The sequence below is a fragment of the Dasypus novemcinctus genome, chromosome 2 (assembly GCF_030445035.2).
Source record: "Dasypus novemcinctus isolate mDasNov1 chromosome 2, mDasNov1.1.hap2, whole genome shotgun sequence".
NCBI lineage: Eukaryota > Metazoa > Chordata > Mammalia > Cingulata > Dasypodidae > Dasypus > Dasypus novemcinctus.
In genome coordinates this window covers 81,968,964-81,985,448 of record NC_080674.1, presented here as the reverse complement: position 1 = coordinate 81,985,448, position 16,485 = coordinate 81,968,964, and the positions used below count along the sequence as shown (strand labels likewise).

Genomic DNA, 16,485 nt, shown 5'->3' with positions numbered 1-16,485 from the left:
CAAATGGGTGTGAGCAAAAAGGCAAGCCAGGTCCAGGAATCTAGCTCACTAGAGCCCAACTCTGGGTTAAAAAGCCCTGTGAACCTGACATATTTCAGCAGGTTATTTTCCTAAATTAAAGAAACGTGCCCAGAGATAAACCGGCTTGCCTTCTTTGAGGAAGCAACACTACAAGCTAGTTTTATTTATTTATTTATTCAGTTATTTAAATTAGAAAAGTTGTAGCTTTACAGAAAAATGCAACAATATAGAATTCGCCTATACTCCCCCTACAAACTAGTTTTAATTTATTTTATCTAACAATAATGAGTCTTTTCTCTACCATATGCTCCATAAGAAATGAAGAGTTAAAACGTTGCTTCTACTTAATTTCGTCTCTCAGTTCAATATTTCAGTGAGTTTAACCCATGAAATATATTTTGTGACATTTTGTTAGTGTTCTATTAATGTTTTAATAGTGCAATAAAGTTAGAAACTCATAAAAACATCCTACCTGAAGTGAGGTTCTGGCTTTACCGAAAGGGGTTACAGGGACCGGGAAGGGGTAGACGGCCCCGTGGGGGAACAGACACGCGGGCCCGCTGAGGGAGGGCAGAGCTGAGCCCAGAAACCAGCCAGGTAGGGGAGGCCGTCTCCCCAGCGGGGATGTCTAGGGAAGACTCCGACACATCTGCCTCGGGCCAAGTCTCCGCGGCCAAAGAGCAGGGGCCTGAGCGGGGTGGGGACGCAGTGCGGACGGAAGGCGGGGCTTTTGGGGACCAGGTTTTGCCCCGCCACACCCGGGCGGCTCCACCGCCCCCACCTGCAGCGCAGCTCGGAGCCGGCGCGTCACTCCCAGCGGAAGCGCCGCGCCGCCGGGGCGTCTGGCGAGGTGTGCGCGACCCGGCCCCCGCTTCCCCGCCCGCCTCTCTCCCTAGCAGGGGCGGGGATAGGACGGTCCCCGTCGGGATCTGCGCCTCCAGCCGCAGAGGAGCAGCCGGAGAGCACAGACCTGCCCGGACGGCGTCCTGGGGCCACCGCCACTGAGGGTTCGAGCACACCCGGGGAGGCGGGAGGCAACGCCAACAACTAGGCTGCCCGTCTCTGGTCAGTGTGCGGCGCCGTCCCTGAGGGCTGCACTTGGGGAAACTTTGGTTTTCTGTGGTGGCTGCCTAGAAGAGGGGAGCGGGGCCGGGACCCCGCAGCCAAACGACCTCCGTGCGCCCCTCCTGGTGCGCCCAGGCCCTTGGCGCCCTCACCGCCCGCGCGCCCTGACACTGCAATACCCGGCGCGGGGAGCGAGACCCGGCGCTAACCGAGGGCCACCCGGCTCCAGGGGTCTCTCCAGGGACTCAGCCTCCCCATCTCGGGGTTCGCTCCACCCGAGCTCACTCTCGCGCCTTCCGTAGTCGTTGCCCTTTCTCGCTGCTGGCTCTGCGGCTCCGGGATGCGGCCTCAAGGCTCGGGGTGAACTGAGGGGGGCCGCCCGCGCCGCGGGATGTCTGGAAGGATCGGGGGGAGGGGGGAGAGTCTCGCGGCCAGGCGCCGCGGCGGGAGCGGCGAGCTTTAAGGTACAGGAGCGCGCGGGTGTTGAGGGTCCGACTTGAGTGCGCGTCTCCGCAGGTGCCGCGGGCCGCTCCGCGGCGGGAGGTGCAGCCTGGCCGCGGACTGGAGGGCGGGGGGCTGCGGAGCCATTTGCAGTCCTTGGCTGGAGAAACGGGCGGCGCACAGGGGTGGGCAGCCGGGTGACGGCGTCCCGCGCCTCTCCGGCGCGCAAAACCCTGGCGCCAGGACCCTGGAGCCCCTTACGAGGGAGCCGGGGCACAGAGGTGCCCCAGCCGTAGTGTGGGGGCAACGACTGTACCTCTGGCGCGCCATTTCCAAAGGGAAGGCCGCGTCCTGCGGGCGGGCGGCCGGCGTGGGAACCGCCCCGCAGAGGCTCAGGGCAGAATCCCTTCCGTGGCTGGCGATCGCCTCGGCCCGCCAGCTGCCTGCTCCTGCGAGGAGGGGAGGAAAGGCGCACCCCGCCCCCTTTGGTACCCTGGCGCCGTCTCCCCAGTCACCTTCCTTTGCCCTTCTCCGACAGCACCTCACGCTCCTTTCCTCTCGCTCTCAGGAAAAACTGAGGAAAGGAGCTCGTTTCCTGGAGCCGGCAGAGGCTGTGGAGACGCTGAACAGCCTGGAGATCTTATCTCCCTCAGCTGCCTGAGACTTAAATGTGGGTATGCATGTCTGTGTATTGGGGAGGGGGGGTTGAAAGAAGAGGGGATGTAGATGCCCCTTGACACCACCCCAGAGGAATGGAAGACAGCCAGCCCTTTTTGGGAGTCCGTGGAAAACACTGCAAAAGGTACCAGCTACTCCTCCCCTTGGGCAGTTTCTAAATATTTCTTACAAACTGGTGCCAGGGATGAACACTTTTCTGGCAAGTCATTGCATTTCCTGAGACAATCTCAGATGCATCTTTTGTTCTGGCTTTACCACTTTCCTTGCATTGGGAGGAGACACATATTTTGCTTCAAACAGGCAGACTTGCCTTCTGCCAGGTGCAGCTGGCTTCAGCATCCTGGCCTTGGACTGCCCACCAGTCTCTGGAATTTTCAGATCTGTTTGGGGAGGGCAAAAGCAGAAGCCTCTGGTCCCTGGCCCGTTTTCACACAAGGCTGCATACCTCTCTGGAACGTGTGGGCTCCTTTTATCCCCGTCTAGGTTGTGGCAGTCATCTCTGCCCTTGGTTCCTGCAGGGGAGTTGAACATGAACCCCTGGAGGCAGTGATGGAGACAGCCCTGTGGTTGTCCAAAACTGAGCTGATAGCAAAGAGGAAGTGGGACTGGAGTGGGGAATAAAGACTTTGCTGCAGATTTTCTCCAGTTGTGCATAGGAGGTACCCTTATTGATTATCTGGGATTGGAGGGTGGGATCTTGTTTTTAATAAGCTCCCATGTGATTCTTATGCCCACAAAAGGTAGAGAACCCTACCTTTCCTGTTGATACGAGGAGCTTGGCCTCCCCTTGTCAGACCCTGCCAGCCCAGAGGAATCCACATATGCTGTACCTGTATCGGGTGATGCATGTTTAGATCCTAGCATTTATTGAATTCCTAAGTGGCAACGGTATTAGGCAACTTTTAAAATCCTTATAATCATCTACTGTAAAGTAGATAGTATCCCCATTTTAGGGATAAGAAAACTGAGGCCCAGAGGCATGACTTCACAAGGGTTAATAATTTGGAAAGACACAGTACCCAGGTCTCTGATACACACGCTGCTGCCTCCTCTGAGTACTCTCTAGTCCTCCTGAGGGACAGGACAAGGCAGGGACTGGAGAAAGGGTGAGGGGCCAAATCTGGTGCTTCAAACCCCTTTGTTAATTTCCATTCCGGCACCCCTATCCCCCACCACAGCCAGACTGTTCCTTTTATGGGAGGGAGTGTGCATCCTATTTAGTAGAGGAATAGGAGACTCAGGGGAAAATAACTTCTTTCCTAATGAAAAGAAAGCTGGGGGTGGAGTGTGGTGAAAACGCCACTGGAGACATCAAGTTTATCATCTCCAAGATGCCTTTTCAAGCACCTCAGCCGTGCGGCACTGCTGTGTTCAGATGCCACACCAACCAGGCACTCCAAGCAGCTCTACTCTGTGGGAGGCTGGTCATCCAAGAAGCAAGGAGACTTTAAAATAAAGGATACAAACATCTGATTAAGTCTTGACAGTCAAGTAAGAGGAATGGCTTTGAGAGAGTTCCTTCACCTTTCCTGCCTCAGTCTCCTCTTCTGCACAAAATGGGGGCTGGACCAGGTAAGCGCAGAGGTCCCCCAACCCCAGGATTCTTTGTAGGGCAGGCACCAGCCTGCAAACAGAGACACCCAGGATTGCTGTACTGAGGGTCCACTTCAGATGCTTTTACAAAATCAGTGAGCTATGATTAACTGAACAAACACTGTAGGGATTTCTTTTCAAGGAATTAAAAAACTAGACTCCAAATGGGAAAGCTGTATATAAGGGAATAATAAACAAATTATTGGTGTTTATGTAACTGAATAGCTCTGATTTTCTCCAGTAGGAACTGACAGCTGGCTGACAGCAAACTCATCCAGGGAGAGAAAAGACAGAGCAAAGTATGAAATTTTGAATAATGTTTTCAGGTAACTTTTCTATTTCCATTTAGAGTGGGTGTTTGGAGGGCTGAGTGTAGTTATGGTTTGAAGTGCTTCATTTATTGACAGATATTTTTAATAGGGATTAATAATTCCAAGATCCAACACTTTTTATTTCTTTTTCCATTCGCCTTCTGATGTATTCAGCAGGAATTTTGCCTTAAGCTCTCCATGGTTCCAGGTCATTTACTTGCATGTCAGAGGGCTTGACCTTCTCTTTTAACTCATTTAAACTTCACCTAAATTCTGTAACTGTCTAGGCCAGAGGTTCTCAACGGGGGGGGGGGGGGGGGGGGCGGATTTTGCAATCTCTAGAGATGTTTTGGTTGCCACAGCTTGGGCCTATAGTGGGGAAGAGCCAGTGCAGCTGCTACCATCCTACAATGCACACGACAGTCCTCCACAGCAAGGACTTACCTGGCCCAAAATGTCAATAGTGCCGAGGCTGAGAAACCCTCCTCTTTTTGTTGTCTAGTGTCCTAATGCCATTACTCCCTTCCATCTGTACCTTAAATCCTAATGCATATGTGTCCTTTGAAGTCCTCTGTAGGGCCAATGTGTGCTGTGTTTACATTTCCTGGCATATATAACTTGCTGTTTTCCCTCTAATAGATGATTGGTGAGGTTAGTTGCTGAGGTTTTAATGTATTTATCCTTAATTTCATTCACAGTCATCATCGTTTTTGCCAAATGCCTACCGTATTTATTTGTTCACTCACCCACTTTTATTGAGTACCTTCTGTGTGTCAGACACTGTTCTAGTTCAAGGATGTATCATGAAAAATGACAGAACCTCTGTTCTTAAGTGCTTAAACATGTCAGATGTATCTGGAAATTGATCTCCTGGAGTCCTCTGTTCTCCAGTTTGCCGGATGGTTTTCTAGGCCTCCTGCATGACTGTCGTTCCTGGGACTTCCTTTGCCCTGTTCCCTGGATTCCACCTCTTACTCATTCTTGATTTGCTTCCTGAAGCACATCAAGTGGCTTCCCAACAAAGGGTACATGGAAGGTACATTATTTTAGTCATGGTGTGTCTGAAAATATCCTCATTGTTACCTTCATATTCAATTATCAGTTTGGTTATGTATAGAATTGTCAGTTGAACATAATTTAGAATTTTGAAGCTAACACTACATGATTTCTTCCATTCAAGTGTTGCTTTTGATACGTCTGATGCCAGTTTGGTTGATTCCTATACCTTTGTATGTGACCTGTTTTTTCTCTCCGGAAGCTTTTCTGCCAGGTATCCTAAATTTTTACATTGCTGTGTCTTGGTGTATTCATTTCCAATTGCTGCTCTAACAAATTATGTGTGGTAATAGAACATACATTTCTTCTCTCAGAAGTCGAGTCGTTTTTGCTGTGCTGAAATCAAGGTGCCCACAGTGTGGCGTCCTTCCTGGAGGCTCCAGGGGACAATCTGTTTCCTTGCCTTTTCCAGCTTCTAGAGGCCACCCACTGTCCTTGGGCTGTGGCCCTGCTCCACTCTGACCTCTGCTTCTGTCATCACATCGCCTCTCCCTGACCGTCCTGCTTCCCTTTTATCCAGACCCTTGTGATTTCACTGGGCCCAACTGGATAATTCAGGCTACCCTCCCCATCTCAGGATCCTTACCTTAACTACATCCACCAATTCCTTTAGCCATGGAAGGTAACATATCAGGGATTAGGATATGAAAATCTTTGGGGAAAGTGGAACATTATTCTGCATCCCATACTGGGACATCCTCCGTTCAGTGAGCGAGGACTCAGAGTGTTCTTTAACTCAGTACTTAAGCCCTAGGGGATTTTCTTTTTATTGTTTTTTATTTCTCTGACAATTTCTTTTCTTACATTTTCTTGCTTTTGTCTTTCCACAACACCATTATTTTGATGATGGACCCCCTCAAAATGTTACTTTCCCCCCGATTTTCCTTTGTCTTTTTTTTTTACTTTCTGTCTGCTTTAGCTTTAACTCCCAAACTTTCTCCAGATTATTGAATTTCTGTTATTACAGTTTAAGTCTCTAGGGCTTCTTTCTCATTCTGTAATACTGTTCTTTTCATAGAATCCTATTCTTGTTTTATTGTTACAAGTTCTCTTCTCTTGGAGGAAATCAATTTTCATTTTTTAAAGTTTTCTTCTGTTCTTTGCATCATCCGTTTCCTGGATTTCTTCTTCTGTTTGTTTGTCTTAGGGTCTTTTTGCACAGGGGTGATCCTTGCCTGTCTCTTCAGACTTAAAAGTGAAGTACTGAGAGACTGATGGAAGAAAGTCTGGACAGGGCTTGTTGCTTGGGGGGATTCACAGTGGGTTCACTGGGCAGAGACCTAGCAATGACAATGGGGGACCTGACCATTGACAGCACCCCACTGTCAGCATGGTGGGCAAGTTTGCTTTGGGGCAAGTTTCTCCAGGCAGGCATCCTCTAATCTGCTGCCTGAGTTCAGTGTAGGGGACATGTGCCAGGCTTTTGGTCTCCTGGTAGCAGTGCAGGAGGCTCAGATCCCACATCTAGCATGCAAATTCTCGCTGTATCCTTCCCCCACCAGTTTTCAACCCATTGCCCACAAATTTGGAGCCTTTCCTGGTCAGTGTGTTCAGAGACTCAATCTTTGTTTTCTTGTCTGGGGAAGTGGTTATCCTACTTGGGATAGCATCACTTACCTGGGGGTCCAGCTGTTCTATCCAGACATTCACCCATCCTCTCATTTCCAGCTCTGTGCCCATTGCCACTGCCTGCGGGCCAGGGTTCTCCGAGGCCTGTGCCTTGCAGTTATTAGCAGCAGCCCCTGCTTTGCTCAGGCAGTTACCCTGTCTTTATCCCCAGCTATTTCCAAAATATGGGGAAATTGCTCATCAGATGATATCTCGTTCCAATTTTCTTTGCTCTTCAGAATATATATCTTTTTTGTTTTTGTTGTTTAATAACGGAGCTGTAATTTCAGTGCAGTCTTGGGAGTAGAGAGAGGCACTAAGTGAACATGGTAAATAAGCCATCATGAATCAGAAGTGATGTTAAGAACATGCTAATTTTAAAATAAAAAGTAGTTTATCCAGTTATTTAATAATTGATATCTTCCAACAGTGTTGAAATTATAATATTTGTAAATTATAAGGAAAATGCACTTAAAGGTTATGGTTCTTTTTCCATATTTCTCTTATTAGATCACACTTATATTTTCAAGACATTATTTATAGATCCTAAAAAAACTCCTTTTTCAGTATTTTACCTGTTATTTAAATAGGCTGTGGGTTAGAGACATGATAAACATAAAAGGCTAAAATTCTGAAATAAAATTGTAAAAAAGGAGAATAGAGTGAGTAGGAAGGCACAGCACAAACATGCTTTTCTAAACAGTGTCTCTTTTCACAGTCAGACCCCCACGGGCTGTGTGTTTTTTGATTGTCATGTCGCAGATGAGGAAACCAGGGCTCTGAGAAGCCAGGAGACTTGTGGGGGCAGGCAGCCAGGAGATAATCAGGACTGGAATCTGGGTCTATCCAATCCCTGGACTTCTCCAGTTGCACTGTTATATATTTGGAAGGTAGAGCTGAACTTGAGAATCATTCCTAAGCGAGAGACAAAGGGTTTGGGTAGTTAGCACAGTACTAGCCCCGGGGGCTTCAGCAGGATGTTCCACAGGATCCAGGAGGCAAGAACATAGCTGAACTAGGATAATTCTATGCAAGAGAAGTGGCCTTCATTAAAAGTAGGGCTTACTCCTATTAAATGCAAATAAGCCACACTTTAATATTGGCATGTGATGTGCAAACAGATGAGGCAAAATAAAAGAAGCTGTTGAGAGGGGTCAGAAGGGTAGAAATTAGGCATAAAGACAAGGGATTAATCCAGTGGGGTCCTGATTACAAATGAGACACTAAAAAACCAAACATGTATTCATTTGGAGGAGAAAGTATCTGACGATATTTTTCTTTGAAAGTTTTTAATGTATAGATAGTTCAAAAGTGAGTAGTTCAATAGGCTTGGGAAGACTTAAGGACTGAAAGAGCAAACTGTGTGCTGTTGTTTCTGGTAGATGGCCCTCCAGTACTCAGCATCTGCACAGGGCAGCTTGACCAGGCAGCTGATGGGTGCCACTGCCCAGCTTCTCGGATGCCCTGCAACCCCCAGCAGCTTCCCTTCCCACAGGAGCACTGCCCCTAAGGCATGCCAGCTCCCCTTCCTCTTCTAGAACCTCCTGATGCCAACCTTGGCAAGAGAGAAGCCATGACAGAAACTGAGCAGGATTAGTGTTGTGTTGTTGCCTTTACATGAGGGCAGACAAAACTTTGAAAGTCTTTCCAAGAAAATTCTTAGAATATCTCTTCCTTTTTTTTCTTGGCAAGATTGGCCCAAACATTAGAAATATTAAAATGTAATATTGGAATCTGGTATCAAATAGCCCATTCTGTTTTGAATTTCTGTTTCTCAAGTGCTAATTTTGTCAAAGGTGGTTTTTTAATATTGAGACTGGATCTGGTCTTGAATTCCACTTACTCAGTACTTTCTACATTTGATATTATGATCCAGCTCATTGCTCCAAGTGTCTTAAACCCATCTGAAGATGAGAGATGCTACAAGAAGTTTGATTTTGTGATCACTGTCTCACATGAGCTCTTTACAGATGCTTTGCATTCAGAATTGACCTCTGAATTGGGATCCAGCCTGTCAACTGATCCCAACATTTCCCTGGATAAGGTCCTCTTACATTCCTGGGCTGCAGGTATGTCTGATTCTGGAATAGCTTTTTCAGGACACTGCACAGGAGAGACATAAAATCAGGGCACTGAGAGCAGATGTGGCTCAAGCAGTTGAGCGCCTGCTTCCCACATAGGAGGTCCCAGGTTTGGTTACTGGTGCCACCTAAAAAACAAACAACCAAACAAACAACAAACAAAACAAATGAAAAAATCAACTCACGGGAGCCAAAGTGGCTCAGTGGTTGAGCACCAGCTTCCCACATAGGAAGTCCCAGCTTCAGTCCCTGGCCCTAGTACCTTAAAAAAAAAAACCCAAAAAACAGGGCACTCACTTTCATTGTATTGATGCATTATTATATATTGAATATTTGCTCTTTACTTTGTACCATGATGGATACTAAAGCAGAGGCAAACAACTGTATTCTTTTGAATGCTACCTTTTTGGAGTTTACTGGTTGAGACTCCATTTTAAAGTCTAGGCATAAACACTACTGATACCACAAAAACTAAATTGTGTTATTAAAAGGAGGGCCTAACATGACCCTTCATAAACTTTTTTTTTTTTTAGGTACTGGGGCTGGGGATTGAACCTGGGACCTTGTGTGGGGAAGAATGGCACTCAACCACTGAGCCACATTGGCTTCCCTGAGTTGGTTTTTTTGTTTGCTTGCTTGCTTGTTGTTTGATTTCTTGTTTTTAGGAGGCACCAGGAACCAAACCTGGGACCTTCCAAGTAGGAAGCAGACACTCAACTGCTTGAGCTATATGCACTCCCCTCTTCATAAATTTTTGTTTAAGATTTATTTTTATTTATTTCTCCCCACCCCCTCATGTCTGTTTGTTGTGTGCTCATCTTCTTTTTTTAGGAGACACCGGGAACCGGACACAGGACCTCCCATGTGGGAGGGAGCCACCTCTGCTTCCTGCTTTGTTGTGTCTCTCATGTTTTCCTCCTTGTATCTCTTGTTGCATCATCTTGTTGTGTCAGCTCACCACACCAACCCATTGTGCCAGCTTGTCATGTCAGTCTTGCTTGTCTTCTTCAGGAGGTACTGGGAACCTAACCTGGGACCTCCCATGTGGTAGGTGGGATCTCAGTCACTTGAGCCACCTCCACTTTCCCCCTCTTCATAAACTTTTAATCATGAAACATATCTTACATATATGTTATACTCTTGTCTGTATACATGTGCTATTTTATAATAATAGTAACAGTGGCATCCTACAGAAGAGTATGTAAAAGATGTACTGTTTAGAAAAATAAAATGGCTATCTATATACATACCTCCCAGCTTAAGAAATAGAACATTGCCTGAATCAAAAAGCCTCTGAGTGACCCTCTGAGTTGCTTTGTTCTCCCTGCTCCAACCAAGAGGTAATTAATTATTCTCTTGACTCTTGTGTTATTCATTCCTTTTTCTTTCTTTCTTTCTTTTTTGAAGTTTCCCACCTACATATGATATGATCTCTAAGTAAAATAATTGTCTAGTTTTGAAAAACTGGGTAGCAAGCACAAAATTAGGTGAATAAAAAAGGTCAGTATTTGCTAGTGTTCAATGAAGGTTTTCAGAAGTTATGCAGAACAGTGTCTGGATCTTGTCTGGCTCAGCATCCCTGAGTGTTTATAAGAGCCCCTTCTGGGCAAGGTCATGAGGGAGACCTAGGAAATGTGGGGCTGACCATGAACAGTGCTTTGGGTAGGGTTTCAGGGTAGACCAGTACTGGATCTCCAAAGAGAATGGGCTGCTCAGTCTTTCTCCTCCTAAGCTGGGTTCAGAGCAGGCCCAAGAAGAACAATGGAGCAGGGCTGAGCAGATTGCCACTAGCCAACCCACAAAATGGGGCATGAAAGAGAGAGCAGAGATGCAGTCAGGACAAAGCAAGTGCAGAGAAGATCTGGGGGCAGGTGCAGCCACAAGATGGTAAAAGGGCAGTATAATTTGGGAAAGATGTCTGTGCCCATCTGTCATCCTGGCATCTCCCTTCACTACCTTCCTGGGGATTTTTGGTGCCTCTCCTCTGTTGTGCTCTCTAGCCTCTGATACTTCATGTGTTCTTTCATGTTCTAACATTTTATTTTGGTTATGTCCTCTTGTGAGTGTGTCCCCATTCTTGATGAATTGATTGCATTTTTTATTTTTTGAGGACTCCTTTCCTGGTTTCTGAATATTCCTTTTTTTATTGCACCTTATTCTTGTTTTGTGGTTACAGCATCTTATTCCTTTGGGGATGAATTTTTGAAGTTTTCATTTTCTTGAATAATATATGTCCTCCAAGTTGCTTTTTTTCTGTTTGTTCTGGTCTCTTTCTTTAATGTAAGAGGCTTGTTTATGTTTTTGGTTTTGTTTTGCTTGTTTTGTGTGTGTGTGTGGTTTTTTTTTTAGTTACTGGTGCTGGGGATTGAACCTAACACCTTATATATGGGAAGCTGGTGCTCAGCCACTGAGCCACATCAGCTCCCCTGAGTTTTTGTTGTTATTGTTGTTGTTTCATTTGTTTGCTTGTTTTGTTGTTGTTTCATTTGTTTTCTTTTTTGTTTTTTGTTTTTAGGAACCAAACCCAGGACCTCCCATTTGGGACCCAGCAGGCACTCAACTGCTTGAGCCACATCTGCTCCCCTTGCTTTGTGTTTTGGTGCCTGCCCATGATTAAAGGGCTGGGATTTAAAAGCTGACAGAAGCCTTGCGTACGTGGATGAAGCTTGTCATCTTTAAGTGTCACTGTAGGATCTGGGTGGGTGTGTTGGAGAATCCCTGTGCTCAGTACTCTTAGATGTTTTCTCGTAGGCAGGCCAGATCCATGAGAAAACAGTATGATAGTATTTGTCAGAAGGATCAGGGTATGGCTTTCTAGGAGCCAAGAACAAGCAGGCTGTGAGAGCCATGGTCAGTAAGCAAGCACGCGATCACTTCATCCCCAATGCCTGGTTCTCATATATCCCTGGTGTCGCAGACCAGAGGCATCTGTTTCACCATTCCAGAGAATAAGCCTCTTGTCATATCCTGGGTAGGAAATGGGCAGTCTCCTAGGTGCTTAGAATGGAGGAATGGCTTGAGGCACTGCTTCTCAAACCATAATGTGCAAACTGATCACCGGGGATCTTGGTAAAATGTAGGCTCTGATTCAGTAGGTCTGGGAAGGAGCCTGAGATTCTGCGAGTTTAACAAGCTTCCAGGCTCTGCTGCTGCTGGTGGTCCAAGGTAGGATCACATATGGAGTTGCAAGGATCTAGGGATCTGCTTCCCTAAGAGCTTTTCATCTTGTCCTTATTTTAGCTGCACTCTTCACCCCCAGGTCTAAGACCGCTTGCCTCTTTTGAGGATTCTGTAGTGTACATTGGATTAGTTCTCAGCTTTTACCACTGCTGGCTTGAAACAGAGCTTTCTCAGGCTATTAGTCAGTCAGTTATCAGTGATCCATGTGCTTTCCAGCTTCCAAAAAGATGTTGTCACCTCCTTTTCCCACTATCTTGGTGAGTTTATGCCTTTAAAAAAATTCTTTAGTTTTAGTGGTGTTTCAGGAAGGAGCAAAATTCGATGTATGTAGCAATCTGTCCTAATTAGTCCTAACTGTAGCCATCTGCTAAAATATTTTCCTAAATTTTGGTTATATCAGTGGAAATAGAACCTGATTTGTAAATAACTGCTACTTTATGCTTGTAGGGCTTTGCACGAGGATTATGCTCTACCTCTTCCTTCCTCCATTGCTCATCAGACTCTTCAAGACCCAGCTCATATGGCTTGCCTCTGTCAAGCCTCCTTTGGTTGGCAAACCACCGAAGCCTCTCTGTTCTCATGCCTTGCTCGTAAACACTTCTATATGTAAACAGCTGCTTATACAGTATCTTCCAAAGACTCTGGGTTCCTCCAGGGTCAGGCCTGTATCTTTGTAGCTCAGTGCCTGGCACATATTAGGGACTCACAGATGTTTAAAAATTCAATTAATTTCTGTCTACACACCTCTTTCCCTTTTTACTTCACTTTCTGTTCTCTTTATCATTTTTCTTTCTCAGTTAATATTTAATAAATGGTTAATAAATATCTTATTTAATATTTAATATTTGTTATGGTTATCAAATAAGCTCATGTCCTACATTCCTAATTCTAAAGTAAATAAGTAAAGAATTTATACTCCTTTTCTTTCTAAAAACTACCAAATTAGATTAGATTAAAATATTATATAAACTTCCATTTGGGTTTCTCTCCCACTCTAAGAGCTGTTAAAAGACAAAAATTTTCCTCAGCCCTAGATGAAAACATAATTCTTGTCACCTAAAGGAATTATCTGCTCAAAGGAATTTGAATCTAAAATATTTAAATAAATCTAACAAATGTTTTTGAAGTTTTAAAAAGATAGGTTAAAACCAACATGTTTGTATTCTACCACAAATATTGAATGAAGATTTGAAAATAAGTTTTAGTCTGTAATTCATTAAAGGTCCTCTTTCTCTATATGTATTTCAGAAATTAAATTGTGAATAATAACACGAATATAAATTGGCACATTGACTCTGGCTAACCATTTGGTCTCTTTGATGAACCAGGTGTTACTTTCTGACTTTTGAAGATGGATGAAGGTATAGAGATCTCAAGTGATAGAAATTCCCTGATCAAAGCCGTCCATCACAGCCGGCTGCGCCTCACGAGGCTCTTGTTAGAAGGTGGCGCCTACATCAATGAGAGCAATGACCGTGGGGAGACGCCTTTGATGATTGCCTGTAAGACCAAACATGTTGATCCCCAGAGTGTCAGTAAAGCCAAAATGGTTAAATACCTGTTAGAAAACAATGCCGATCCCAACATACAGGACAAATCTGGAAAAACCGCTCTGATGCACGCTTGCTTGGAAAAAGCTGGTCCTGAGGTGGTTTCTTTGCTTCTAAAGAGTGGGGCTGACCTTACCTTGCAAGACCACTCTAGTTACTCAGCCCTTGTCTATGCTGTAAATTCAGAAGATAGGGAGACCCTGAAAGTTCTACTTAGTTTTTGCAAAGCAAAAGGGAAAGAGGTCATCATCATAACAACTGCAAAATCGCCCTCTGGGAAGCACACTACCAAACAGTACTTAAACATGCCTCCTGCAGACATTGACGGGGGTCATTCTCCAGCCACCTGTGCAACGCCTTCCGAAATAGACATAAGAACAGCCTCCTCACCACTGCCACCTTCCACTGAAATGGAAATGACTCTTTTTGGCTTTAAAGATCTGGAGCCCTCGGGAAGCAGTGATGATCCACAAGTACCAGGCTCCCCTGTGAGGAAGGCAGCTTTGGTCCCTGACGGGCCCAAGCTACCCCAAGCTCCACCCTGGATCAAGAGCCCACCATCATTAATGCCCCAGAACAGAGTGGCCTCCTTGCAAGAGGAGCTGCAGGATATTACTCCAGAGGAAGAATTATCCTACAAAATCAATGGACTGGCCCTTTCCAAGCGATTCATCACTAGGCATCAAAGCATTGATGTAAAAGATACTGCACATTTGTTAAGAGCCATTGATCAGGTCAGCTCAAGAAAGATGACATCTGATGAAATAAATCACCAGACATTTTTTTCAGAAGGAAATCAGCATTGCATTGAAATCCCTGTTGACCAGGACACAGATTCTAACCAGACAATATTTGCTTCCACTTTAAGAACTATAGTTCAAAAAAGAAACTCCGGGGCAAATCACTACAGCTCTGATTCCCAGCTCTCAGCTGGCCTTACTCCTACAACTTTAGAAGATGGCAAAGCACTAACAGGAAAGAAAAAGATCCTCTCGCCATCTCCTTCTTTGTTGTCAGGGTCCAAAGAATTGTTGGAGAATATCCCCCCAGGTCCTCTGAGCAGGAGAAATCATGCAGTTTTAGAAAGACGTGGTTCTGGAGCATTCCCTTTAGATCACAATGTTACCCAAACCAGACCAGGATTTCTGCCACCCTTAAACATAAATCCCCACCCTCCCATCTCAGATATCAATGTCAACAATAAGATTTCCAGTCTTCTTTCTTGTGGTCAAAAAATGCTTATGCCAACAGTTCCTATTTTCCCTAAAGAATTCAAAAGCAAAAAAATGTTGTTAAGAAGGCAATCATTACAAACAGAACAAATAAAGCAATTAGTAAATTTTTAAGAGATGGCTAGGAAACATGTATTTTAAAATGTCTGTGTGGGAGAAATACATCCTTTTAAACCTTGTGATTAGTTGGGAGTAATTGTTTGGGGGTTCAAAAATGTATTGTGTTTTGTATTATATGTTACAGACACAGAAATAATATACAGTTTCTGCTAAGGGATTTTTCTCAAAATGAGGGATATTTTCTCAAAACTTGTAATATTTAGCAACCTTCATAAGAGCCAAGTTTTCATTTCATCAAAATATTAAAGAAAGAAGGTCACATATGTTGGAGATATATATATTTTTTTGATATTTCAGATTTGCTAAATATTTTATTAGGAAACGTGTTCAAATCAATAAATATTTTAATAGTTCAAGTCAATAAGATTTTAAATTTCCATGATGCCAGAAGCAGAGGAGAAAGCACAGACAGTTATAAAATATTCTGTGATCATGAAACGCAAGTGACAAGACCAAAGGGTCAACTATTTTTAAAAAATGGGCAACTAATATTCATGTCAACTTAATCAAGGTAAAACCGGCCAGTCAAGAATTTTACAAGCTGGTAAAAATCTATGTGCTGAGTTCCATTGTGTTTGTGTGCTGTGTTTTTGCTTTGTTTTTTTTAAACAAACTTACATATAATGTTATCTTATGGAGTTCTTCTTGCTCCTTCTCTTTTAATTTTGTGAAAGCCTATCCATTGGTTTTCAATAAGATAATACAAAGGTTAAAAAGCATTCCTTATATCAAAGCATTCTTATCCTTCCAAGAGCAACCATAAATGAAAGTTGGGCATTTATCATAACTAGAAACTAAATGCTTGCTTAGTTTTTAAAAAAAATTGATTATTAGATTAACTTAGGTTAGCTAAAATTAAGAAACCCAGTAGAAACTTAATCACAAAATGTACTAAGTATTCCACTGAGTAATATCTTTTTATTTCTGATATGTAATCATTAGACATTTATAAATAAGGATATTTAAGGATAAGTTCCTTAATGTGGAATTCCAATCATTTAGTATTTTAGGACCTTTCCATAATTTTAAAAATAAATGAATATCCTATTACTATTATATTATAAAATAACTATATTATCTATATGATTTCAAAATATGGTATACAAAGAATCCTTATTTCAATCTAGCATTTTAACAACAAAATAAATCAAACTATATAAAACCTGAGTGTTAATTTGATGATTGTCATAATTAGCTTTATTTCATTGCCATCTACCAGTAGAGGAGATCCTAACAAATGGCATCATGGCTTTTCTTGGTAATTTCATATAAGCAAGTTGTAATGTACCTAGTAATTGTTTAATTTATTGTGGTTGTTATTGATTAATAGCAGGCTTTTTCATTTATTATATTGAAGAACGTTAATTATATTAGAAATATATTTTTGAATCAGAACTTACAATTGTACCTGATGTACCTGTAGCTAAACCCTTTTTGCAAGTTTTAACATTCAGAAGTGCTTGGTTTTAAGTTGTAAGGTACATTTGGAAGAATATGTAAATAGTTTAGTTCATAAACAAAATAGTATCAATAAAGATTTTAAATGTCA

General features: G+C 43.7%; 1 protein-coding gene across 13 annotated transcripts; it reads left to right on the top strand.

The window, feature by feature from the left end:
• The first annotated feature begins 641 nt into the window (after positions 1 to 641).
• On the top strand, positions 642 to 16,485 carry ANKRD34B (ankyrin repeat domain 34B). Of its 13 annotated transcripts, none has more exons than XM_058275427.2 (6): positions 642 to 1,086; positions 2,096 to 2,197; positions 4,043 to 4,124; positions 8,744 to 8,842; positions 11,370 to 11,505; positions 12,482 to 16,485. In XM_058275427.2, the coding sequence occupies exon 6, from the start codon at positions 13,386 to 13,388 to the stop codon at positions 14,928 to 14,930; it is 1,545 nt and encodes a 514-aa protein (XP_058131410.1). In that variant the 5' UTR covers positions 642 to 1,086; positions 2,096 to 2,197; positions 4,043 to 4,124; positions 8,744 to 8,842; positions 11,370 to 11,505; positions 12,482 to 13,385; the 3' UTR covers positions 14,931 to 16,485. The 13 variants fall into 13 exon arrangements, with proteins under 13 accessions (XP_058131410.1, XP_058131407.1, XP_058131404.1 ...); XM_058275424.2 differs by having other exon boundaries at positions 8,650 to 8,842; positions 11,370 to 11,552; XM_058275421.2 differs by having other exon boundaries at positions 4,040 to 4,124.